Source organism: Pelecanus crispus, chromosome Z (genome assembly GCF_030463565.1).
Source record: "Pelecanus crispus isolate bPelCri1 chromosome Z, bPelCri1.pri, whole genome shotgun sequence".
Classification (NCBI taxonomy): Eukaryota; Metazoa; Chordata; class Aves; order Pelecaniformes; family Pelecanidae; genus Pelecanus; species Pelecanus crispus.
This window is the reverse complement of record NC_134676.1, coordinates 4,935,908-4,960,409: the sequence shown is the minus strand read 5'-3', so window position 1 is coordinate 4,960,409 and position 24,502 is coordinate 4,935,908. Positions and strand designations below refer to the sequence as shown.

Below are 24,502 nucleotides of genomic sequence, written 5' to 3'. Positions count from 1 at the left end.
ATACTGTGGTAGTGCCTTAAAGTCCTATTTCATCCTCTTCTCCCTCACCCCAATTACATTTCCCAAATGTCTCTGAAGCGATGGTGTTGGGCACACAGCTGGTTAGACCTTGGGTAGTCACACACAAGTAAAATTGTCATCTTGCTTCAGCAGAGCAACTCCTGACTTCAGCCAAAGGCAGCTTCTTCCCTGTGTTGTTGTGTTATGTGGTGGAGAACATCCCTACCTTGACACAGAATGGGACTTTGATAAATTAAGGCTATATAAGAAGTTGCAGAAGTTGCTATATAAGAAGTTGTACTGGTGTGGTATAGACATGAGCTGGCTGCACCCTCAGATTTGGGTTAACTGTGCTAAAGAGTAAGAAAAGTGTTTTCTGACGTTTTTTAGTGGTAGGTTCTCCTTTGCCCATGAGTGACAGCAGCTATACTGCTTGGTTGTAGAAGCAGGGAGAGAAACTGCAGGTGAAGTGGGCCACCGGCCGTGGGGCCATGCCAGGAGGGTATGGGCAGATGACGGGGTGGGCATTTGCATTGCTCACTTCCCTGCTGTGTTGTCCTCCAGCTTCTCAAAGCTTCCTCCCAGCTGGGCTCAGAGACCAAGGTGGGGTCCCAGCGTTGGTGCCTGTTGGGCTGTGAAAAGCAGAAGGAAGGGGAGACCCAACAGGCTGGGGTGAGCTTACAGATCCAATGTCCACGAGTCCAACAACAGGGAAGATCTTATAACATCTATAAAACCTCTGTACCATCTTTGCGGTAGGCAGTGGGGTGAAAAACCTTTAATCTTGCTCATAAAGTGAGGGGTAGAAATTTATGGCCGGGAGGGAGGCTGGAAACTGAGACAGAACAACCCTGCTGAAATCCCCAAAGCAAGAAACAGATTTTTTTTTTTTTTTTTCTTTTTTTTTTTTCCCCCCTCTTCTTGGCTATATCTTTTAACTGAAGCTCGTGCAGATTTGTCACAGGTCAGAAAAACTTAAGCCGTGATTTGTAGAAGATGAATGAACTTTTAAAATCAATTTTGTGGTCCCCGGTGTCAGTGGGGTGCCAATCACTCTGTGCTGGTGCTGCCTGGTTCCTCTGCCGGTATCATTAGGAGGCGTGGGCAGCATTCATTACAGGGAGGCTGAGTCTTGCTGCCTGTTAATGGAATTGAGCTGCCTGACCTTAACGTGTGACTGATATTTAATTTGAATTTTCTCTGGACTCCAGCAGGCTGTAACAGAAACAATACAGGCCCAGCGATGCAAAGCCTTAGCCCTGAGAAGAGAGCAAGACAAATTAAATTTAATAATTAGTAAAAATCCTTGGGGCCTAGAGGTCACATGTGGAACTAAAAAAAGTGTAATTTTTTTTTTTTTTCCACTTTGCAACTGCATGGGTTCCTGGTAGTGTCTCATGTGCCGTGGGGAGGAGTGTGGTACAGTCTATTCACCCTGGACTGGTGGGAAGTTTCGAGATGCTCCTGGCCCCACTCAGATGGGTGCATCTCCAGCCCCATAGCCATCACCATCACCCTCCTGGTATCCTTTGCTTCACTAAGATGCACAGGCCCTGTGCCCCTGAGATCTTCATCCATGGGGTCTCTCCTGACGCACCCATTGCCCCATGGGGTCCTTCCTTGCAGGTGGGATACCTGCAGCAATTGGGCTCCTTGCGGTCCCCCACGTGGCCCCACGGATGGTCACCTGCTAAAAATCTGTCTGGGTGCCCAGGGTGGATGTGGTCACCCCCATCCCAGGTGCTCAGTTGCAGTCCTTGCTCTGGTGGGAAGTGCAGGCAGCAGGCTGAGAACATCTGTGCAACTGGGTCACAAGCTGGACCAAGTGGAGGATGTTTTCTTCCCATCCCACAGGATTTTTGAGACTGTGGGAAGAAGTACAAACCTCTGCCTGTGGCTCAGGGCTTTGGGCTCTTCCTGGGACCCACCACTGGTCAGTTCCTGCCCTGCGAGTGCCAAAGATAAAAGGTAAGAGTAGGTGTCTGGGCTGGGACCATCAGCCAGGTTTATTGCCTGTTCTCCTCTCACCATGAGCTGCACTTGCCCCTTGGTGCAGCAGGGCAGGCAGGCAAGGTACAGGCAGGGGGTTCCCAGCACAGGGCTCTTGCAGGAAAAAGTAAAATTGGAGAATGAGCCCACCATCCCAGCTGTTTGGCAGGGAAAAGTGTGGTCCCTCCTCAGTCTAGAGCCGATGAAGATGTCTCTGGCGCCAGGAGGAATCTCTGGGCTGGCGTGGTGCTAGCTAAAAGATTGAATTACAATTGCTTAAATGCCTCCTGAATGTTTAGGGCCATGATGTTGTAGAAGGTGCTCTGTCATCCTTTGGGAAGGAAAGGTTTCTGCTCCATAAGATGCAGGAATGGCATACATAGACAAAGCTGAGCTATGTTACAGTCTGAAAATCTGCTGCCCACCTCCCTGGGGCTGACCCAGTGCCCTCTGGAATGAGTCTTTCTGCTCTTGGTCATGTGTATCCATGGCTTGCAGGGCAGCAAACCACCTGCTGCTGGGAAAAATGGTTCATGTAAGGCAAAAAAGGGGTATCTAGGCTGCTACTGGTAGAAACTCAGCCCTGTTATTCTTTGCTTCATCATACTAGCAGTGGTAACACACTAGCTGGCATGGGAGCCTTGGGTGGGGTGGCATCTGTAAAAGCCCTGCAAGCATGGGGTGATGTAGGAGACCTTGGCTGGTCACAGGGAAAAAGGTGCCTGAAGCATCACCAATAGGTAGCGGGGAAGGGAATGGCATGGCAGCAACCTGCGGTTGTACAAACACCTTTTCATGGGAGATATGCAGAGGAGATGGTCTGGTCCTGGCCCACCATCCACCACTTCTGCTGCCCAGGACAGCGTTGTCCTCTCCCCAGCTCCCCTGTCCTCCCCTGTAAAACAGGGTGTATTAACCAGCCTCGTTCTCTCTGTGCTGGTTAAGTGTCCCTCCGTGCCATTTAAGTACAGAAAGAGCTAATTTGGGTGGGCTGTGATTCACCATGGCACAAAAAGTCTGCTTGAAGGCCCTGTAGAGGAACTGAAATAAAACAAATTTCAGATGGTCTTACAAATGAAGCTGAAAGGTCATAACAATATCAAGCAGGAGGTCGTGTGCGGCACTGCAAGCCTCTGCTAAATATCAGCCAAAGATTAGTCCATCCTCTCCAAAAGGCCAAGAGCTAAAAAGGCTCCGAGTTCCTTCTGCCACATGTTCAAATTCACAGCATCTAAAAATGGCACAAGCCCCCTGTGAAATTGAGATGCAACTTCAGGAACAGCAAGTTCAAGGGAAAATGTCAGGCCGGTGAGGTATGCAAAAATGAATTCGGAAAATTCTTAGATTTCCTTTTCTTTTTTTTTTTTTTTTTTTAAAGCCAAAAGAGACTTGTAGATCGTGTGGCTAGGGCTAATTAATTTGGCGTTTTGCCAAGTACTGTCATCCCAGTTTAATCAGCAGCTGTGAAACAGAGCGCTGTCCATCTGCCAGCCTCCTGTCTTGGCTTCCTGGGGATGGCCTCAATGGATGGACAACCATTTTGAAAGATAAGGTTCTGGGGGTGGAGGAAAGCTTGAGCCAGTCTGAGATTGATTAACTGCTTGTTTAGGCCCCCAGTGAGGTGGGAATAGTCAGTCCTGTCTGGCTATGGTCTGCTGTGTGGTTGCATCTGCTTAGCTGTTTCTGGATGTCCATTAGGTCCATCACCACATCCTGCATTTGTTTGAAAATCTGGTCTTTTAAAGGCTTCATCTGACATAAAAGTTGTCCATGCAGGAACTGTACTGGAGACAAATTTCATCTGGGAAAACCAGAGTCAAAGCATTAATTTAACCAGGGGCTTAGACTCTTGTGGAAAGAGCTCAACAAGGCTGCAGTCTTCTCCCCAAGGCCACCAACTTTCTCCTAATAGTATTGTGCTAATTACCTGGCAAATTCCTCAGCTCTTGTGCTGGCACTGGTGGCTGGTCGAATTGGGTTCAGTAATTCTCCCTAGACCAACTTCTGGTGTCTGACACCGGGTGTCCCACAGCCTCCAGAGGTCCAAGAGCAGGAGTTTGAGGAGCAGCTGAACCTCACACCCATTAAAACCACTAAGAGCCCATATGGGACACCCTGCAAACATGAAATAACCCATCGGCATGAGAGAAATCTCACCCTGTATGTGGCCGGCAGTGACTGATCCTGAAAACATGTGGGTGGATGCATCAGTTAAGTTAAAAAGTGCCTGGTGTGCGGAAAGCCCTGGGGACACATGCTTTCCCTGCCACAGCATCCCCTCTTCCTCCCTACAGCTGACAGCTCACCTGACTCCAGTCATTGCCATTATTTGTATTTATGGGGCACTTAACCAGCCCTATAAACAACAATTTACAGGTTATTCTGCAACCTGTAACTGAAAACCTCTTTGTTTTGTTGTCTCTGTTAACAGCAGCACCCATAGCCCCAGGAGCTGAATTCCCTCTGAATGCCCGTTTTGTGTCTCAACAGCAAGGCTGGCTTTGGGAAGCATGATAAGGGTGGCAACCTGGTGCCGCTAATGGGCTTTCCAAGGGGGTTTGCTTGCCCAGTGGGGCTGAGGGCTGCGTGCCCTCCCCATAGCTGCTGTGCTTGCTGGCTGTGCTGAATGGCAACGTGTAGTTTGCCAAGGTGGATGTAATAAAAACAATATCCACGTGAGAGAGAAGAAATGTTTCTGAGCAGGCTCAGCAAAACCACTGTCAGGAATGGTAAAAATCATAATGGGAGGTCAGCTCGGTCCCAGCCGGGTGGTTTGCTCCTGTGAGTGATGGGAGGAGGCAATTCTTTGAAAGAAAATGGTGAAGGGAGATAAACTCGAGTGCTACTGCCTTGGTAACTCTCCTTCCAGGTGTCTTAAGGCTGCCTGGTTTGGTTTTTGCCTTGCTGAGAGGCACTTTCTTCTCCTGGTAACTCCCCCAGGTCCCTGGTGCTTTCCATCCCACAACGTGCCCATCATGTCCAACCAAGGCATTGATGTGGTGTGAGGACTCTGGATCCATCTCAGTTTCCCACCCTGCAATGCTCAGTTTAGCTCTGCCTGAACTAATTTGACGGGGAGCAGACCGCTGGAGATTGTGTTTCGCTCAAAGGAGAGAGCAGAGTTTGCTGCCAGGGTCCCTCTCCTCCTCCCCTGCATCATCCTCATCTGCTCAAGCCCCTCATTCTTCCTGTGGCAGCTGCAGAAGACACGAAACCAGGAGTTGCAGGTTTGCATATGGGCCTCCCTCATCACCTGGCTTGGTTCATTCTGGATTTGTTGGTAGTTTCTCAGTATTTAATATTCACACGGATTAATCTTTTGGCTCTGCAACAGCTTTTCTGTTTGAGGTAGCTGGGTTTGTTTCTTTAAGCTAGTTTAATTACTGGCACCCTATTGCCTTTAAATTTAAAAGGGGAAAAAAAAAAAAAAAAAGCCGTTCATTGACGGCGAACACAAGGAGTGCAGACCCACCACTGCCATCTTTCCTGCAGGCAGATTGAAGCCAGTGTGTGTGGGTTTGCAGCACACACAACTGCCACAGCCTGATGTTAAGAAAATGCTTCCCAATCGTAGACCGTGCCTGGTGTTTTCTCCAGAGACCCAGATGTGGCAGCTGGATTACGCCGTATGTCAAAGAGAGGTGAGAAGATCTCACTGTGGTTGGAGGTGGCTTTGGACACAGTGTGGCAATGTATCCAGCGAAAAATTCCTGCAGCAGCCTCCTTGCAGCAGGAGGATGCTTCTTCCTTGGGTGCAATTGCTATGCCATGTCAGAGTAGTTTCATATGAGCGACTTCTTGCTGTGACATCTCCTACGTGCTTTGTAATGTGGCTTGTGTTGCTCAAGGACAGGCAGCCCAAAGTGTACCTGTATATTTGGGAGTTTTCCTTCCGATTCACTACTCCCTCATTCAGTGAGTCACCTGGATCCTGTACAAATCCATACCATATGTGGGCCATCCCATTCCTCCTGGAGACTACACGTACGCAGGGCTGGTGGCAGGTTGGGATCTTCTAGGACAAGGGGTGGGCTCTGCAGCACAAGCCAACTGCCTTGCTTCCAGCCAGCAAATTCCCCGTACCTCTCTTGCAAGTTATTCTTTGCTGGGTCTACTGGGATTCGGGGGGCTGAGATGTGGGACAAGCGCGTGTGGAGGCTCTGTGCATGCTGTTGGGTTGCAAGCCTGGCATTGAGATGGAGGACTTACTGGGAGGCTGTTTTGGGGGAAAACTTCCAACCCTGTAGGGTTGCTTTCAATCCTCCCTCCCAGCAAATGGGGACATGGCTCAGAGGGGATGATGGGTGGATCTCCACCTCAAGGAAAGGACATTTTCCTAAAGCAACATCTGCGTAGTCCTGAGGCCTGACCCAACATCAGCCCAGCTACCCATATCAGTGCAATGTTCCTGTATCCAGCAGCCCCTTGCTGCCTCCTGTGAAAAAAAAAAAAAACCACAAAAACCCAGCCCTGCAGATAACAAAGCATTTGGATAACGGTACTGGCTGGACAGTAGCCCAGTATCCCACTGGGGAACCTCCGATGTCGAGCTGACTGTATGAGCAAAATCACTGCTATTTCTCTCTGCTCCAGCTGAGGTGGACTTTTGAAGGGCAGCCAAGCCCTTGGGCTGGGGGCTTGGGGTGTCTCCTTGGCTTTTAGCCACTGAAAAGTAGCTGGCCTTGATAGAGCAAACTCTGTGTTTGGGGTAAATCTGAAAGTGCTAAATCCTGTCGGATAGCTGACAAAACCCAGTGCTCACCCAGGGGGTCGTTAGATAGTGCTGGGCTGCAATAACTGCCTGAACTCTAGAGAAGGGGGATGTCGCAGGGGCGCAATTAAAATGGCAATCCATCCTCAAAACGTTACTGACATTGATTAAAGGGCTTGGGGAATTTTGCTGTGTTTTAGCTCTTCCTGAACATCAGGCTTACTGTGCCAAAGATCGAATAATCCAGGGTTGCGCGTCACCCCTGGAAATCTTGGACTGTAATGCTGGTGCTGCGCTGGGTGAAGGACACTGATCCTGTTAAAGAGTGGATATTAAAAATTTAAGAAACGGCATTGTGGACTCTGTATCTGAAAAAAGCCTGCCATTATTCAGTATAAGCTGCTTTTCCAAAATTATCGGAAGATAGGAAAAAAAATCCCACACACTTTTTCTTTTCCCGTTTTACATGCTTAAGCCCCCCCCAAAAAAAAGCTTATGAGATTTAAGCTATTTATTACCAAATAAAACTGCATCTGGGCCGTGTGCTTCTGTGCCAAGTTTTGGCCTCACGAGAGCACAAACGTTGAGAGTTACGAGCCCCTTGAAAGTGAGGTTGACGACGGAAACGTTGACTTAGTCTTAACTCTCTTAGGGATGCCAGATGCTTGCTGAGGTATTTCAGAAGCTGGCTGCAGGGAAGGGAGATGCTGCCTGCGATGTGGAGCCGTATCTGCAGCATCCTACCTGGTTGCTGCCAGGCCACCTGCAGCCCTGCGGGATATTCTTGATGGAATAAGCAGGAACCTGATTTTCTACTCCTGTTGTGGTGGAAAAGCGAGTCCCTTGCAATCAGCCTCCTTTGACTTCAGCGGAAGGGGAAAATACCCGCAAGTGGGTGGATTTTCATGCTGGAAGCATGACAGCTGTTGTCACCTTCTCTATCCCACATGCCAAAAATTAGTTCTTGTCCAAGTGAGGGGATGTCCTTTAGGAAACCATCCAGCCTGGGCTTTATCAGCCCTGGTGTTGAAGAGGGGATTTGGGCTGTGGCTATGTGGTGCCCAGTGTTTCAGCCTGTGTTGGCTGCAGCTCAGTCTCAGCAGATGGGTTTTGTCAGGCTCATTACCAGGCTGTTGAGCCTCATCCTGCCCAACCAGTGCAAGGTACCATTTGAGGCTGTGCTCAACTGCGGTTTCACCTTTGCTCTTTCTGATGTGGAGACACAGGTCTCCTGCAGTGCCTCCCTCCAGGGTGCATGCATGGCACCCTTGGGCTCCTCTCCAAGGCTCCTTTCTGGCTTTGGCATCAGTAGAAGGGGTTTATTGCTCCCAAGTGACACCCCCACCCTGCTTTTTATATAGCAAACACTTGTGCCTTCAGATGCTGCTGGGGCTCTGGGAGCTCATGGTTTGCTGATTACCAAAAAAATCACCTTCCCTCAGATAGCCTGTCACCAGCAAATAGGACCTGTATGGTTGTTCTTAGATGGGTAACTTTACATTTAGCCTTATAAAATACATATTTCTTGCTGTCTGCGTAGAGTTTTCCCTTATATGTTATTACAGCAGGGCTTAGCAGCACTAACTCATGCCAGGACTTCATGTAAAGTAAGAGCTGCTTCTGCATGGAGAAACTGATGTTTTACTTGTACTTTAAACACAGCTCGCTCTCTCTCCTGGAGTGTCACATACCTATAAAGTCTGGGATATTAACTTTAATAGGGAACAGGCTTCCAGGACAACGTTTGATTTTTAGCTACAGACTTCTTATTCATGGACCATAAAAGGGGAATTGCCAAGATGTGGCGCGTCAGGACTCAGGGTAGCTGGGGTTTTCCCAAACCTGAGTTCAAGCCAGTTCAGCATAAAGAGCCACTGAGTTGCCCTGACCCATGCCAGCTCGCTGCTGGCACCTACCACATCTCATGTGGCTTCCCTTCAGCCTTGGTCCTTGGGATGGACCACGGCCCTGGCTGCTGCCGTAGCGCTGGGCGTGCAAACAAGTCCCTGCAGGGCACCTCCAACCAGTGCACAGTGATGGTCTAACCTCCAAAGTCTTTCAGGTTAATGAAATGAAGTCGTCCAGTGGGGAGTGGGAACTTGCAGGAGCTCTGCAGGTGCAAGCCCCCATGCTGAGGGCTGCTCTGGGACCAGGTGGTGAGCTCGTGGGCTCAGGATAGGACCTTATAGTGTTGTATGGGGGACTTGCTAACCTTGTTGCATTCGCTGCATCCCATGGACCTGCCTACCAGGAGTGTTTCTTCTCTCTCTTAAGAGATAATCTTCATTTTTTGTACCCTAGCATTTGTAAGATGTTCCTGTCTTTTTTATATTGTCACTCGGAAGAAGTGCCAGCTACTGCATGGCTTCTGCCTCGTGGGTAAGGAGGGGCATTTTTTGGTGTGGTTTTTGAGCAGTCGCTAAAAAAATCAAGAGGGACCGTACAGTATATTGGCTTCCCTGGGTGGCAGGTACCACGCATGCTGCAGTGTTGCCCTCCTGTCCCTGCTGAGGGTCTCATGTAGCCTCATAGATGTTATGCACAGCACCTGGCATGTCTCTGCAAGGTTTAGGATGAAATCCAGAAGGTGACCTGCAGCATGGGATCAACCAATCCCTTTGCAAGCAGATGTCCCATGTCCTGACTCTCATCCTTGCCTCTCGCCTCTCACTATTAGCCCTCAGCATTAATAGCGGCACTAACACCACACCCAGCACTTGCCACCTCCCTTTCTTTAATAGCCAGCCTGACTGCTGGCTGCTCCCCAGGGCTGCGCTCTCTTGGTGAGGTCAGACAGCTGGTTTTGGTGGCACATTTCTGCAGATGCTAGGAGAAACAAAACTTGGAGCTGGATTCCACTGTCAAAAAGCTCAGGCTTTTGGGCTGATTTGCCAGATAGCCAGCAATGAAGAAAGGCTGGACTGTTTACGGTTGGACTCGACGTTAAAGGTCTCTTCCAACCTAAACGATTCTAGGATTCTGTAACTGCAAAAACGTCCCCCATCTAACCTGATGTGCTGTTCCCAGAAATGGTGAAACACTCCACCCATTTCCCAAACCAACCCCACAAATCACTGCCACTCGCTCTGGAGCTGTGGGGACATGTTGGGTGGGATCTCCCACCTCCAGGCTTAAGCTGCAGAAAAAAAACCAAGCAGGAAAACCCAGCTGGTGATTACAGCCTTATTTGAAACAGGGTGGTGGTGGGGAAATCAATGCATGCAAAATGGAGACAGATGGGATTGGTGCAAGTAACCCTCCCAAAGCAGCCTCCTCTATGTTTTTAGGACAGGTTTCAAATGCTGCTCTGATCTCTCCCTAGCAGGGAGGTTTAAAGCAGGTCAGGCAAACTGCACCTCAAAAAGCACCTCTCTCCTCTTTGCTGGTAAGGGGAGAGCAGGATGGAAATCTTCACTGGGAATCTGTATTGACAGGGGAGACGAGGGGAGAGGAGATTGTTGGCACCACCACTGCTGGTCCTCAGCCAAAAGCTGCCAAGGAGGGAGGGGATCCTGGGGCCAGCACAGGACTGGGGTGCTGTCGCTGCATCCCCACAGCCTTGCGGGGCGGAGCAGTCCCATCCCCTGGGCTGTGCCGGGACCGTGGGTGAGCCCTGGTTCCTGAGTGCCCACGGGGTACGGGGGTACGGAAGGACTCGGCTCCTGTCTGAGCGGCTGTGGAGTGGCCTGGGTTGATGCTCAGCGGGTGCAGGTTTGAGACCAGGTGGGATCACGAAGCTTAAACAGTGACAAGGAGACAGCTGAGAGCATTGGCTCTTCCCATGAATGCCTTCTCCAGAGAAGGGTTAAAGTTGCATTTGGATTTCAGACCCACCAGGTCTGACAGCATTTGGGTGGAGGGATTCAGTTTGGGCTGTTGCAGAATTAAGAGGCTCCGTGAGCAATGCAGCACAGGACTCAAGATCCTTCCAGGTCCTTGACATGTCTAGCTGGGGTTTTTTTCCCCCATGGTTTTGGCTTTTTGCCTGTTTCTGGATGTCCCGCGGATCATTACTGGCAGGAGGGAGCTGCTGCAAGCCCCCAGGCTGGTCATTAGGAGCAGTTAAGAGTGTTTTAAGGCAGGTGTTGAGCACTTCCAAATGCCTGGGGAGAGCTTTGGACACTGTGAAAGCAAGGAAACATTGGAAACCCAAGTATTGAATTTCCCTTTCCAAACAACTGGCTGCAGCATATCGCTGCCCGTCAAAGGCGAAGGCTCCTGCATGCACAAGTCAGCACGTTTTTACATTCCCAAGGGCAGGGATAGGGTTCTCTCCAAGTGCTTTCCCATTGCTTTCTGCAGGCAGAGCCAAGTAATAGACCACTGTCACGTCAGGATTTTTAATTTTTTATTTTTAAATTGAGGATGAATTCCTTCCCCTGGCTAATTTTCCCATTTCCAGGTTGGAGACTAATTTGCTTGGATATAACACCCTGCTAGTAATTTATAACCACAAAAAGATGAGCTCTCTTGTTTCCTTTGACCAAAAGGGCCCCTGGCCCCCTCCAACTCCCTTTTCAACTTTTTCTTTTTTAATTGGGCTAACAGTCCAAACCCTGGAGAAGAGCCGTTGAGCCCAGGCGCCTGCCAATAAAGTGGGGAAAGCTCCGATTTTGTTTGCTTTCCCCACCGTATGGCACGTAAAATTGGTTTTGGTTACACATAGGATCTGGCTGGGATGATCGTGGGGGAGAAGGGATGAGTGAGCAAATCAGGGTGCCTGGCCGATGGCCAAAGCCCCAGTAATTGCCTTGAAGTTCAGGTACCGGCCAAACCCTCTCTGCCCTCAGCAGTGCAGGGGTTTTGCCTCCAGCATAAGCCCTGCAAACAGCTGAACAGCCCAAAAATGTTGGTGAGACCTGAGATGCAACCCCTGCTTTTAGTGCAGGATTTGAGGGTGAGCGATTCCTGTTGGCCATTCATTCCCCATCCTTGCCGACGCCTTCAGACCCAACAGAAACGAAAAAAGTCACAGAGGGGTTTTGCAACATCTCCAAAGCTGGGTTTCCACCATTGCCCTTTCCTGGCAAATGCACAGAGCTGGGCCCAAAACTGTGAGAAATGGGGTGGTTTGGGGAAGAAGAGCTGGGCTGGGTGGGAAATATCATGCCAGGCTGATGGGGCCACCCGTCCCTCCAGCCACACGAGAGCCTGGGAGGGGAGGAGTGAAACTGGGACCATTAAATCTCCGAAAACATTTTCTTTCAGCACAGTTCAGCTTTTTTTGTGTGTGTGTGTGATGATCCAAAAATCATAAATGCACCCTCCAATACAGTACATGAGAATAAAGCTATAATTAAAACATAGTGCAAAGTACAAAAGCAAAAAGATGGATTTAAGTGTAGCAACGCTGCTGAAGTGTTTCTCTTTCCTCCTCGGAAAATATTGCTGAATTCAACACGTTCCTGTGAAACATCATCTTCGACAAAACTTTTTTCTTCCCCCTGAAGCTAGTGGAAAAGGGTTGCAGGGAAAGAAAAAAAAAAAAAACCCTCAGCCAGCTCTGTATAAACAGCAGTCTCTCTGCCCAGCCATACCCCATCGCTAGCTTTCACCTCTTCCCATCCCCACCACTCAGCATCGCCTCAGCCCTGGCATAAATATCCTGATAAACGCCCGTTATTGCCAGTTGTAAGTGTTTTTTTTGTTGAATGCCGAGTCTAGGTTCTGGAAGGAGTCCCACCTCGGCATTTTTTGGGTGCGCGGGTTTCACCCTGTGGCGTGCAGGGGAGGAGATGCTCTGCTCCGTGGCAGGGACCGCGGGCGCGTACGAGCCTGTGCTGCAGCCACGCCAGCTCACGTCACTCAGCGATTAATGAGAGGCTTCGTTAGGGCGGGAGGATGTTGAATGGGGGTCGTACAAGCAGGCGGGAGGGCAATCTCCGGTCTCCGAGGTCTGTGTTTATGTGGGTTTTGGGGTGAGCTGAGCTGTGTTTTGCTGTGCCTGCACAGAGATCCGTGGAGGCGGGGTGCAATAAGGGCTGTTGGGTGGCAGTGACCTCCAAACCATTAAACAGCGATGGGGGAGCCTATCTCAGCCCTGTTCCCCTAAACCCCTTTGCAGCGTGTTTCCATCAAACGTGCAAGACTCTGAGCTAACCCTAACCCTAACCCTGTCCTCCTGGACAATAAACCTCCAAAACCTCACGTTTCCATCCAGGACCCAACCGCGCTCCACCAACCACCACAGACCAGCCCTTTGCCCACCGCAGGGGCTCCATCCTGACTCAGTCCCTGGCGCTGCGCAGCCTGGCCAAGCAAATAAGGCAAAAGAAAATGTTCTTTATCCATCACTAATGTGTGCTGGGGCTGCTCCTCGCCCAGCCACGGGCTGGTGCTGGGGTCTGCTACCCGTTGCATGGCATTAGATGTGTGGGGCGGCAGGCGGCACCCTGGGCTGGATTTGAGCTGGCTGCCTATTATTTTTGGCACGGTTGTTGCCATTTGCTTAATGAAATGGGAAAGCTGTTGGCGAAGGTGCTGAAAGTGAGACAGATTCCTTCCCGTCTGATAAATTTTTTTCAAATTCTTTCCTCCTCCTCCTCTTCCATCCTCCCTGCCCCGATCTCCTCACCCTGCAGTTTGCTGTCCTATAATGGGAATGAGATGACATGCTAGCTCCCTCTCTGCAAGACCGCTAAATTTTTCTGCAGCTGAATATCCCGTGGATTTGGTCTGGGGGGTTATTTTTTTCATTTTTTTTTTTATTTCCCAGGTGCATTGTCACCCCTCATTTCCTATTAGTAAGTCAATTTAAGTCTTTTAATAAGGGTATATTCACAACTAATTTGCAAAGGGTTAAGACATGGCTGACGGCACCAGGCAGCAGCATGTTTGTAAGGGCAGTCCTTCTCCGTGTGCCACGTGAAGCCGGAGCTGCTCCCATGATTTTAGCCTTTACTTGCTGTATACCATTGGGATAGATGCTAACTTCCCACAGTGTTCCTGTCTCCAGCGGGAATTTTAATGCATGTCCAGGAGAACAAGCTGCAGGTGCCTGGGTTATTAAAAGCCCGGTGGGCTCTCTGCAGAGTCCGGTGCTTGGAGAGGCACCCTGGATGGTTCTGGTTTATGGGGTTTATCTGCCGTCCCAGGGCAGGAGGAGGGGTTGTGGGGGCTCTAATTGGGGTGAAATGCCCAAGACGGCGCGGCTCCAGCCCCGGTTCGGCCGATTGCAATGGGCAGATCTTCCGCGGCTGCAAAAACTGTCCGTGAGTGAAGCCAGGGCTCTCCAGGAGCTGCCATCTCGCTCTCCGCCGCGATGGGATCAAGATGTATAAATAGCCCCAGTCTCCCTTCCCACCCCCCCGGCCCCCACATGCTCGCATGCGGACCATGAATGCCTCGACAAGCCGGCCAGGTTGCCTTACCCAGGGGAAAAATTCACATGCATCGCAGGCAGCTTAACAGCATAAGACAGATTTTGTTTTCCTTTCGAAGGCGGCTGCTCTCCCTGGGCTGCAGCTGTCTGCTCGAGATACCTATCCCCAGTGCCAGCTCTGGGTCTGATCCGCTGTCCCTTACCAGTAGCTGGGTCGCTTAAAAAATATTGCTGCCACGAGGAAAGGAGGTGGAAATAAATTGTTCTGCTTTCTGGGTTTTTCTTTTCACAAAGCCCGTAGCATCCCCTGGCTCTCTGCAGGGTTTACCCAGGGGCTTTGCATCACTGAGATGGGTCAGTGTTTAATGAGCGCACAGACCCCTTGAGCCTTTCTGGGTGAAATATTGGTGGACGGATAAATTTGCATGTGCATATGCATAGTCAGATCCTGACTGATGCTAAAGGAGAATCCTCAGTGATAAAAATACCCAGTATCAGACCAGTAAATTTCTGTGACTCGATGTCACATATCAAGCTGCAAAAATATATGAACTTGTCATTTGCAGGGTTCACCTGGGGGCACGAAGGAATTGGGAGCATTTCTTTTAATGAGAAAAAGTCCAGGCTGCTTCAGATAATGTATAGAAACAATAAATATAACTGTAGAACTGAGAGGAAAAAAAAAAAAAAGAAAAAGCTGTGAAGTGAGAAAGAGGTGGCGAGGAGGACGTGATGAGTTTCCCCGCGGGTTTCCGCTGCGTTCGGAGCCTGCGTGAGCGAAGGGTGGAAACAGCGCGGCAGCGAGCAGCCGAACAGGTTCAGCTATCCACACGCCTGCATCATCTGCCGGCTTTCTAAAAACGAATTTATACCTCCTCTGCTTGAGACTGCAGGCTGTAACACCGTCTTCCAGCTAAACATTTTGGGTGCTTTGTAAATAGCTGTTAAGACATTTTCCCCACAGGCTTTCTAGCTGAAGATCATCTTCACGGTGCAGGTAGGGATATGGGGCCACAGCGTCGCTGAACTGCGTAGCTGTGGGGAATACAGCAGACCCAGCTCCGTGGTGGGTCCTTGGCATCGCAGCGCGAAGCCGGAGCGTCTGTTGCAGTAGCAGAGGTGAACCAGACCGATTGGGGCAGCTACTGATCTGCACTCGTGTTCTGGCAGCAGCAGGAATTAATGAAGCGCCGATTCCCCCGCCCCTGGATCCCTGGTGCTGACCTTGGCTTCAGGACATGATGGAAGAAGCCAAGGGGGAGTGGATGCAGCAGCTACCGGAGCATCACGCAAGGCAGGGAGGTGTTGCTGATGCTCACCCAAAGGCACAAGATGGATGGGGTACCCAGGGGCACACGGTCCTACACCACCATGCCAAGCCATAGCTTGGCCCCAGGCATGTCAGAGGACCACGTAGCTCCTCTTTCCCACCCCGCAGACAGCCTGCCCTGCCCAAGACCTGCTTCACAGCTCCACCAGATCCCTTCTTTGCCTCCATGTGTTAGGGCAAACCTTTAGACTTTTGCAGGGCGCTTTTTAGACCTGGATTAGCTGGGCTCAGGCATTAACTGCCTTTGTGGCTTAGCTGAGGCCAGAGGGGTGTAAGGCAACAAGGGTTGTCCAAGCTGGGAGCTTGGGTGGGTGCGTGGGTAGGCTGAGAAAGACCTTGCAAATGTGTATGGTCAACAGAAGAGTATGAGGAGCTAATATGGAGAGGGAGAGGAAAGGCAAAGCAGCAGGGGAAATATCGCCCTGCTCTCCTAAGAAATAACTCTGTTTAGATGCTTGCATTGAGACAGAAGTCTCTGGTCTCAATGACATTTGGCCACAACTAGTTAATGGAAGACTACACAAAACTGGAGTAAGTTGTCTGCTTTGCTGACAGAGAAGTGACGCATTGCTCATCTCAGAGCTGCTGATCTGATGTTGCTCTGAGCTGTCATCATCTGCCACAGCAACAGTGTTTAAATGAAAGGAAGGAGCAACAGGACAAGGAAAGAAGGATTTCTGGCTGGTGGGCAGCCTGACAGTGAGCCCAGAGAAATCAGTCCTCCACGGCTCCAGGTATGAACAGCTGGAGCTACTCATGCCACTGGGAGGAGCACGTCAATGAGCCTCACGCAGTGGGGTGGACCCTCTCCTCCTGACCAGCAGGGTGGACATGGGGACACGTGTTTCCAGGTTGGCCTCAGGTCAAGAGCCTCTCAGGGCTGGTGAGGACTGCATTGCCTCTGCAGCAAGGACACTGGGCTTCCCCTTCCCTCTTCAGCTGGAGTAGGCAAGTGTTTGCAGCAAAGGCCACTGAAGCTGATGAACCTGTTAGGTGCCTTTGGGGTCGGGTGTAAAAAACCATCCAAGATCTGGCTGAACCCTCTTCCTGCAAAATCAAAGTATCCCAGTGGAGAAGGATAATCCTGCTGTAGGATGAGGACCAAAATTCTAGAGCCCATTGAGCGGGGAGAGGGTCTCTGCCTTGCCAATCCCAGAGCAACATTGCCTTCCTGCAGCCACCACTGGGGCAGGCAGTGGGGAACGTGGCTCATGGAGGGTGCAGTTAGCGGCTCTGGAGCTTGATAGGCACAGTTTCCAACCTCATTGGCTTAGCTGCAGAAATGTCCTCAAAGCTTAGCTAGTGAAAATATCAGCCCACCCCTTCTTTTGGGGAGTAAAAACAAAAGCTGGAGCCGGGTATCTGGACTGGCTTTTAGTCATGGATTGCTCTCTGCTGTGGCAGACATTACTGTCCTGGCAAAAAGCACATTAAATCCATGAATCAAATTTTCTTGAAGTATTTTATGGGCAATCCTTGTCGGTTCAAATGCAAATGTGATCTAGGACCAAACTGCGGCTTGGGAAAGAGAAGGAAGATGTGCTAGTGGAGTAATCATTAATAGACACTGCTAACGTGGGGTCCTCTGTTACGCTGAATGGGGGTGAGCACCTGTGAGCCAGATTCTGGTTTTGGTCATGGTGAGTTACCTGGAGCAACGCTGCTCAGCTGGTGTCAGCAGGGTGACACTGGTTTTACCTTGTGCATGCAAAATCAACGTGTGGACTTGGAAAGCAGTGTCTATCAAGGCCCCTTGTGGCTAGATACGATGAACAGAAGAGGGTAAACTTGAAAATAGATAACTCAGAGCTGAAATGTTCTGTTGTGCACTGTTATTTGTTTGCCAGGGCTTTCTGGGGCCCACCAGTACCACGCTTGGCAAGGACTGGCTCTTTGTTGTGCAAGCTGGTTCAGTTGTGCCAGTTGTATGATTTGATGACTGCTGATAAGCACAGAGTTGCTGAAGTATTCCCCAAAGTCTTTGCTTTGCCATCAAAATCCTCATCAGCAATTGGATTAGTTGTAGAGAATGAACAATTGTAATAGTGAATTTTGTTAAGACAAATTGTTGGGGTTTATTTAATCATATGGTCTTGGTCACATCTTTATAGTAATTTTCCTATGGAGGGAAATGGATCTTTGCACCAGTAGGTACCAGAAAAAAACCTAAAAAAATGATTGTTTTGATTGAGTAAGGTCTAAAAATAAGGCAAATTAACTCTCTGTACCAAAACAAAATGGGTTAGGCTTTTACTTTAGGTTATGTTGGCTCTGCATAGGCCCTGCATGCCTTCCTGCCCAGATACCAGAGGTGAAGTTTGTACTTTCTGGACTGCAGGGAAGTGTACGACCAAGTTCCTTGCAAGGACTGTCTTGGTGTGGGAGGAAAAAATTCAAGTCAAAAGTTCTGACAAGATGACCTGCCCACCCTGTGCTCTCTAGTTCCTCATGGCTGTGCCATCAAAGGTCCTGCAGATGTTTCACTAAATCAGACTAAGGCCTCCCAGGATACGTCAAAAGGCTGGAAATCCTTGGCTAAGGTTGCACCAGGCATCAAGAGACCAGAGAGATGCAGAGGATGAGAGACTGGCTGCTTCTGCTTTACTTAAGCGCTACAAAATTTGTCCCAGTAAATGTGGGGGAATATCACTAAGCTTCATCCTCTTGTGCCCTCCGAAGCCAGTTTTGTCTGAAATACAGCTAAACTGCTGCCTGGTGGCACAGGCTGGTGTGTTTGGGTGTGCAGAGGGATTAGCACTTTAACCTGCACTAGCACCTTGTCTTCAGGTGCCGTGAAGACCTGGAGGTGTCAAACGGCTCACCCGTGACTTGCTGTAGCTGTTTCCCATTGGGAGGACCCATGGCCATTAGAGGTTGAGCAAGTCACCATGAGTCGCTCTGCAAGTACCCAGCAAACACAGCAGTTAGGAGGCATCTCCCCATGATTGCGGTGTTGCTCAGCTTGAGCAATGGGCCAGGGCAGCACAGGACCCCCATTTCATTACTCAGCCTTTACCTGTCGGTGGGGTACGGTGAATTGGGGCCAGGCTGGCGGCAGCAAGTATAACGTGCAGTACCCAGGGATGGGGTACACAGATGGCTCATGGGTCTGGGTTTGCAGCTCCATCGCTGGGGAGCAGTGGGTCTGATCCCACCTCCTCTGGTCTTAATTAATAGCGTAGTTGAATCATGCCGTTATCTGACAGCATGAGAAACTATCACCTTAAGAAGTTCTGCTGCTGGTGGCACATGCATTTGCTACCCACTGCCTCTCTCAGAGGGGCACTACGGAGGATTAGTTTGTATTTAAGAGATGCTGTGTGTGATTACTTATGCACAATTTTGCAAAACATTCGTTTCTGTTAGGTCCTCTCCTATTGTTTCTCTTGCCGGCACCTGGCTTGCTTTGTGTGTTTTGTGTTTCCACACGGACGGGAACAGAGAGTGTTTGGGGCTCCCTGAGCTGCTGTGATGGCCTGGCCCGGCATGCCGGCAGAAGGGAGATGTGAGCAGAAGGGATCTGGGTGAAGAAGGCATCATGGGCATGTCTGGCCTGTGTCATGGGATGGCACTCAGTGTCTCTTGGTGCTGTTGTTCCTGGATTAAAAAAAAAAAAAAAAAAAAAAAAAAAAAAAAGAGGAGTTTTTAGGAAGATAAGGTGTTCGAAAGACTGTGTGAAAGGGTAGGTGTCCTACCCTGGGGCTGATCCTGAGCAAAAAGGCACGTCTAATAGCCTCACTCGAGTCTCATCCTTCACCTCTGAGCTGCCTCTCTCCTTAGTTTAAGAGCCAAAAGTTTTGCCGTGGTGCCTGTAAATGCTCCGGGAAGGTAGGAATTAACGTGCCGGATTGGGCTAAGGGCCCATCCAAGCAAGGATCTTGAGGGAGGTGCAAGCCAGCGCCAGATGTTTTGAAAAAAGCCTCCTCTACGGATATCTTTCACACCTCATTTCTTCCTCATTCCCATCAGTTTCATGGCTGGTCTCATAGCAGTCCATGTTGTATTTCCTGCAGCTGCTCTCTCCCTGCATGCAGCTCACGAGGATGAGCTATTGAAGGGTCTCAGCAAAGATGCACGGTCTTAATCCCGGCTCTCAGAGGTGGAAGGTGTCTCATTCACGTCCTGCAGTCAGCGAGAGACAGTTTCTTAGGGCAGAGATTATTTCCTTGCCTATGAGACATTTTTAGACAGGCAAAGAAATACCTTGAATTGCATGGAAAGTCAGCAAGCTTTGAAAACTTCGGTGAGCTCATAACCCATGAAAACGTATTTTAGAAAACAGATGGGTTTTTTTTTTTCCTTTTCTAAAATGTTGAGGCTTTTTCATAGAATCACAGAATGATTAGGGTTTGAAAGGACCTTTGAAGGTCATCCAGTCCAACCCCCTGCCATGAGCAGGGACATCTTCAGCTGGATCAGGGTGCTCAGAGCCCCGTCCAGCCTGGCCTGGGATGTTTCCAGGGATGGGCCATCTCCCACCTCTCTGGGCAACCTGTGCCAGTGCTTCACCACCCTCATTGTAAAAAATTTCTTCCTTATGTCTAGTCTGAATCTATCCTCTTTTAGTTTAAAACCGTTATCCCTTGTCCTATCGCTACAGGCCCTATTAAAATTTTTGTTCCTTTTCTCTTTAAGACAGGCAAACCACAACAAGCTGAAGCAGTTTTCATCATTATACACTTCAATTTGGAGCCAAAACCTCACTTTGAACCCAAACCCATGCTTTGGTTCCAATGTTTTTTGGAGGAGAAAAACTATTAGTCAAAATCAACATTTTTCCATGTAATCAACGTTAACTGACCTGCTCTCTCTTTTTTAACCCTTTTGGCAGAGGAGAGGAACAGCTCTTTGCTGAATTCTTGCCTTGGATGGGCAACCACCAGGCTGGGGTCCCCTGGCTGCCGCCGGCCCCCGTGACGGCCATGCTCTTCTCTTCCAGGTGCTCCTTTTCAAAGGTCTCAGCATCCCCATGCTACCTCCTGCCGGCACTTCCACCTGGGTCCCCAGCCTCAGCTCTCCGCCGACTTCACCCTGCCTCACGCGGTGCAGCCCCAGCCGGGGCTGACCCCCCACATGGCCCCCGCGCACCAGCACAGCGGCCCCCTGCACCAGCCCCTGGCGCCGGTGCCAGCCCTGCCCTTCCAGGACGTGGCCGGACCCTCCTTCCTACCTCAGGCGCTTCACCAGCAATACCTCCTCCAGCAGCAGCTCCTCGAGGCACAGCACCGCCGGCTCATGCCCCATCCCAGGTAAGGGGGTCTTACTCTTCCTGAAGGATGCTGAGAAGCTACATCAGCCTCACTTGAGCAAAGTGGCTTCTGCAAAGCCCCGGTGATACGTGCTAGTTGGGTTTTCTTCACAAGTTCATCTGTGTACCCCTAAAATGCATCCACCAGAAGGGAAGCTGCAGGGCAGGTTGCACCTGCAGCTGTACCTTTCCCATGGGGATCCATACTGTGCTCATCTAGCATGTCCCAAGGTCACCTACTACTGTCACTTGTAGGAGAATCATTGTGGTACCACCTTGGTGTTGCAGTGAACCTGTCCTGCATGGCAGAGAGAGCAATAGATTGCATGCACAAGCTACCTCCTCATAGCTGCTGTTTCAAAACCATGTAAGAGATCGTATCCACCTGTCCCGTCAGGTTTTGCACATGAAGATCTTGCTCCTCTGGGTCTAGGTAGGCTTCCCAGATCTATGAGGGAATGATGCTGTTGACCTGCAGCACAGTCAATCATGGAAAGCAGCCTAAATTCAGACTGGGCTGACGACTGCAGAGAGAATTACTGTAACTCAGCAGAGGTGGAAATGGATGTCTGGCCTTGTCCTGATTGTGTTTCTTGAGAGAGGGGTTTAGATAGCATGTAGGAGAGGAGTGCTTTTTTTGGAAACATATGGAAGCTATTTGCGGGTTGTACCCATGGATCAAGAATCAGAGGATGAGTCTTCGCGATTACGCTTCATTTGGAAAGAATGCTACAGACAGAAAACACTTTCTTTCCATACCCTTTCTGTCTGAAAATTGTGTGTTCTTCTCTTCTTGTTTTGTTTTGCATAAGCTGGATTTTAGGTGGATTTAATGATTAGTTAATAATTGGGTAGCAAATATATGTGAGGCTGAGGCACTGATGATACAAGTGTTTATCTCTTAGTCATAAGCTGAATTCAAATAAAAGCACAGAGCACAATTCCACGCAGAAGCTGGTTTGGTAAATGCTTGTCAGTGTTACATCTGCAAGTGGGTTGTGGTGTGGAAAAGGGCAGGAACCTCTTGCCTGGTCCCACAGCCTGTTTCTGAAAGCACAGCTGCATCGGAGGAGGGTGTCAGGAACCTTACAGGTGTGGGGCATGAGGTCCCAGTAATGGAAATCTGGGTTGTGCCTTCAAAAGTGAAGCCTCTGAGCTGTGGCTGCATGAAAAATTTTTTATCTAGCTGTTCCCTGTTCCATTTGTTCTAGTGTTTTCCCATAGCTTTGCTTTGCACTTGCTCCATCGGTAAGCAGGGACTTGGCAGGGAGCAAGGGGCGCGAGTCTGTCTGTAATGCAAATCCTCCTCCTGCATCCACCTTGTCTCTCTCCAAATGTGGACACTGATCAAGCAGCAGATGCTCTTCCCCTGAGCAGTTCAAATAAGCAACAATCACGAGAAGAGACTCAAATCCCTAGAAAAACCTTGCTATATTTTCTACCACTTTTCTTTCCCTGCCTGCAAAGGCACCAGAGCTGGGGGAGAAGGAGCTGGATCCCAGCCTGGCCTGTCCATCATCCAGAGAAATGTTGGCAAAGGCCAGCGAGAGTAAATTCTGCTTTCAGTTACTCCTGAGTAATCCTGTTATGAATGAGGTTCCCCAGGAGTTTATGCACTGCATGGGGAGGCGAGACAACCTGCAGCTTCTTTACGATGATGGATAACGGCTGAACCAGGGACGAGTTTTGTCTTGCGTGTTGTTTATGGGGCTGACAGTGGAGAAAAAGAAAATAGTGCAAATGGCACAAAACTGCTAAGGAAGAAGTTCGGTTTCCTCTTTTTCTCTCCATGTTGCTGCCAAATAGCATCTCTTGTAAACTGACTGTATGTGGATGCCACAGGGGGTGAGGGTAGAGGTTTGCGTTATGTCTGTGGTGACCACGAGTAGAAGACACAGCTCTGGGTTTCTCTTCCCATCATCCCTGACACCTGCCTGGACTCTTTTCTCTTGGACACATATTCACAAACCCAACAGTTTGAGTTTTCCCCCAATTTATTGACACGGGCTCGGAGCAGGAGCCATTCATGAGCCGTGCCCGCCGCGTGGCTAATTCTCTTGCTGGTCTCCTCCTCCCCACAGGCGGGCTCAAGAGCGCATGTCTGTTCAGCCTCACCGTCTACACCCCAGCTTTGACTTCAGCCACCAACTGCAAACTCCACAACCCATGGGGCCCCAGCCCAGGTATTTAGCCGAAGGCACAGACTGGTAAGTCTCCCACATTTCACTTGCATGTTGAATGAGGTATTTAAAAAGTCCTGGGGTGGTTGCAAGTGTTGGTGGATGTCATCGTGGATCAATGCTCTCGTGAAAGCTAATGGTGCAGCTCAACAGATACAATGTGGGGAGTGCGCAATGGGAAAACTCGTCTCCGGGAGGGCCGTGAGTGTATGCTAAAGCCTTTATGCATGTATATGATAACATCAAGGCATCGATATTGCCCACAACTCTCCATCCATGGAATTAGAGTGCAGCCAAGTGTTAATCTTCCTCCAGGGACTTTTCCTGCTGCAGGGCACAGCCAGGGTTTTTTTTCCTGTAGACCAATGTCTCTGCCTGAACTAGATCTTCTGCTGTCCACCAGGCACTCAAAAAACAGTGGCCACAGCTTTTTCTGTGGTCGAAGTTAGGGAGCACGGTGCTACGCTGCCCCTCAGGGTGGTGTGAATGAATTAATAGTTGTTAATCATTCTCCCACTGCAGTATTCGATACCCTGGAAAAACCGAGCAGGGAATTGATCGTTTTGTTTTCAGAGCAAGTTTTGAGCTCTTGCATAGTTAATAATGTATGGGGCCCTACTTGGAAGAATAAGAAAATAAAAACATACTTCTGTGTGGCTGCTTGTTAGCTGAGCAAAGTCCATTCTGTGCACTGAATGGAAAAAATAGCATGTGAACACATAATTAGAGACAATCGCAATGTATATGCACAAGGGGACCGAAATAAAATGTCACAGGAAATCTTAATTATGGCATTTCCTAACATCCGAGTGCTTCGCTCTGCAAATGGAGAGTCCTTTTAACACAGGGTGGCTTTTTTGCCCCTCCGGGGTAATAATATACAACCTAAAATATGGCCAGATCCTTCTGCCATTTTCTTCTCAGGTGTTCCCATTACTGGCACCACTGTGAGCTGAATTTGGCCGGGATGACATTGTTCAGATCAGTTTGCAAAACGGTTCACGTACCATCTGGATAGAGCAATTCTTTCTGCCTCTCTTTTGGCATAGAGTGTTTAATTATAATCATTAGAAGGATCTGATAAAGCGCCGCTTTACGTTCCCCTCCTCCTCCCTCCTTTTCCCCGCTGTGTTGCTCCATAGCCTTATAAAACCTAAGGAATGGGGATGACGGAAATCATACACTGTGTGTATATATTTGGGTGACTCACTTCCCCTTGGGGCACATGTACAGTTTTGCCCAGTGACAGATATAAAAACTTTCCTCTAATGTGTTACCACTGCATGAGCAGCAGCGGCGCTCGCTCGGAGGCGGTGGGTGGTAGGCACTGTCGCGGGAAATGGGGATGGAAAGAAGATCTGAAGGTGATCAGTCATCTCGGACAGCCCAACCTCAATTAGAATCTTCTGGTGAAGAAGAAATAAGCTCCCATTTGGTTCCTTAAATCATCTTCTGCATCCGCACTTAGTGACGACCATCCAACCTGTTATCTGGGTCCTGATCTTTCGCTTTTTGGTTGTTGGCAGCCCGTGTACCACAGGCACCATAGCTCTTGAACCTCGATCCGAGCATCAGGATGCTGTACAGTTGTCTGTGTAGCACAGGCTAGAAGGTGATGGCTGGTTTTGGTTTTCTTCAGCTAATGTGCTCTGCTTATTCACCTGCAAATCCTGAGAAAACACCATTCCATGCAGTATTCTGCTTTGGGCTCTTCTGTAGACCC

The 24,502-nt window shown here is 49.5% G+C and overlaps 1 protein-coding gene across 1 annotated transcript in view; it reads left to right on the top strand.

Annotated features, from left to right (window-relative positions):
- ARK2C (arkadia (RNF111) C-terminal like ring finger ubiquitin ligase 2C) overlaps positions 1-24,502 on the top strand; it is a 47,963-nt gene that overhangs the window by 17,220 nt on the left and 6,241 nt on the right. The window contains exons 2-3 of the mRNA XM_075727025.1: positions 20,291-20,600; positions 22,681-22,806. Of these exons, the coding sequence (XP_075583140.1) occupies positions 20,291-20,600; positions 22,681-22,806 (436 nt within the window). The remainder of the gene's footprint in view (positions 1-20,290; positions 20,601-22,680; positions 22,807-24,502) is intronic.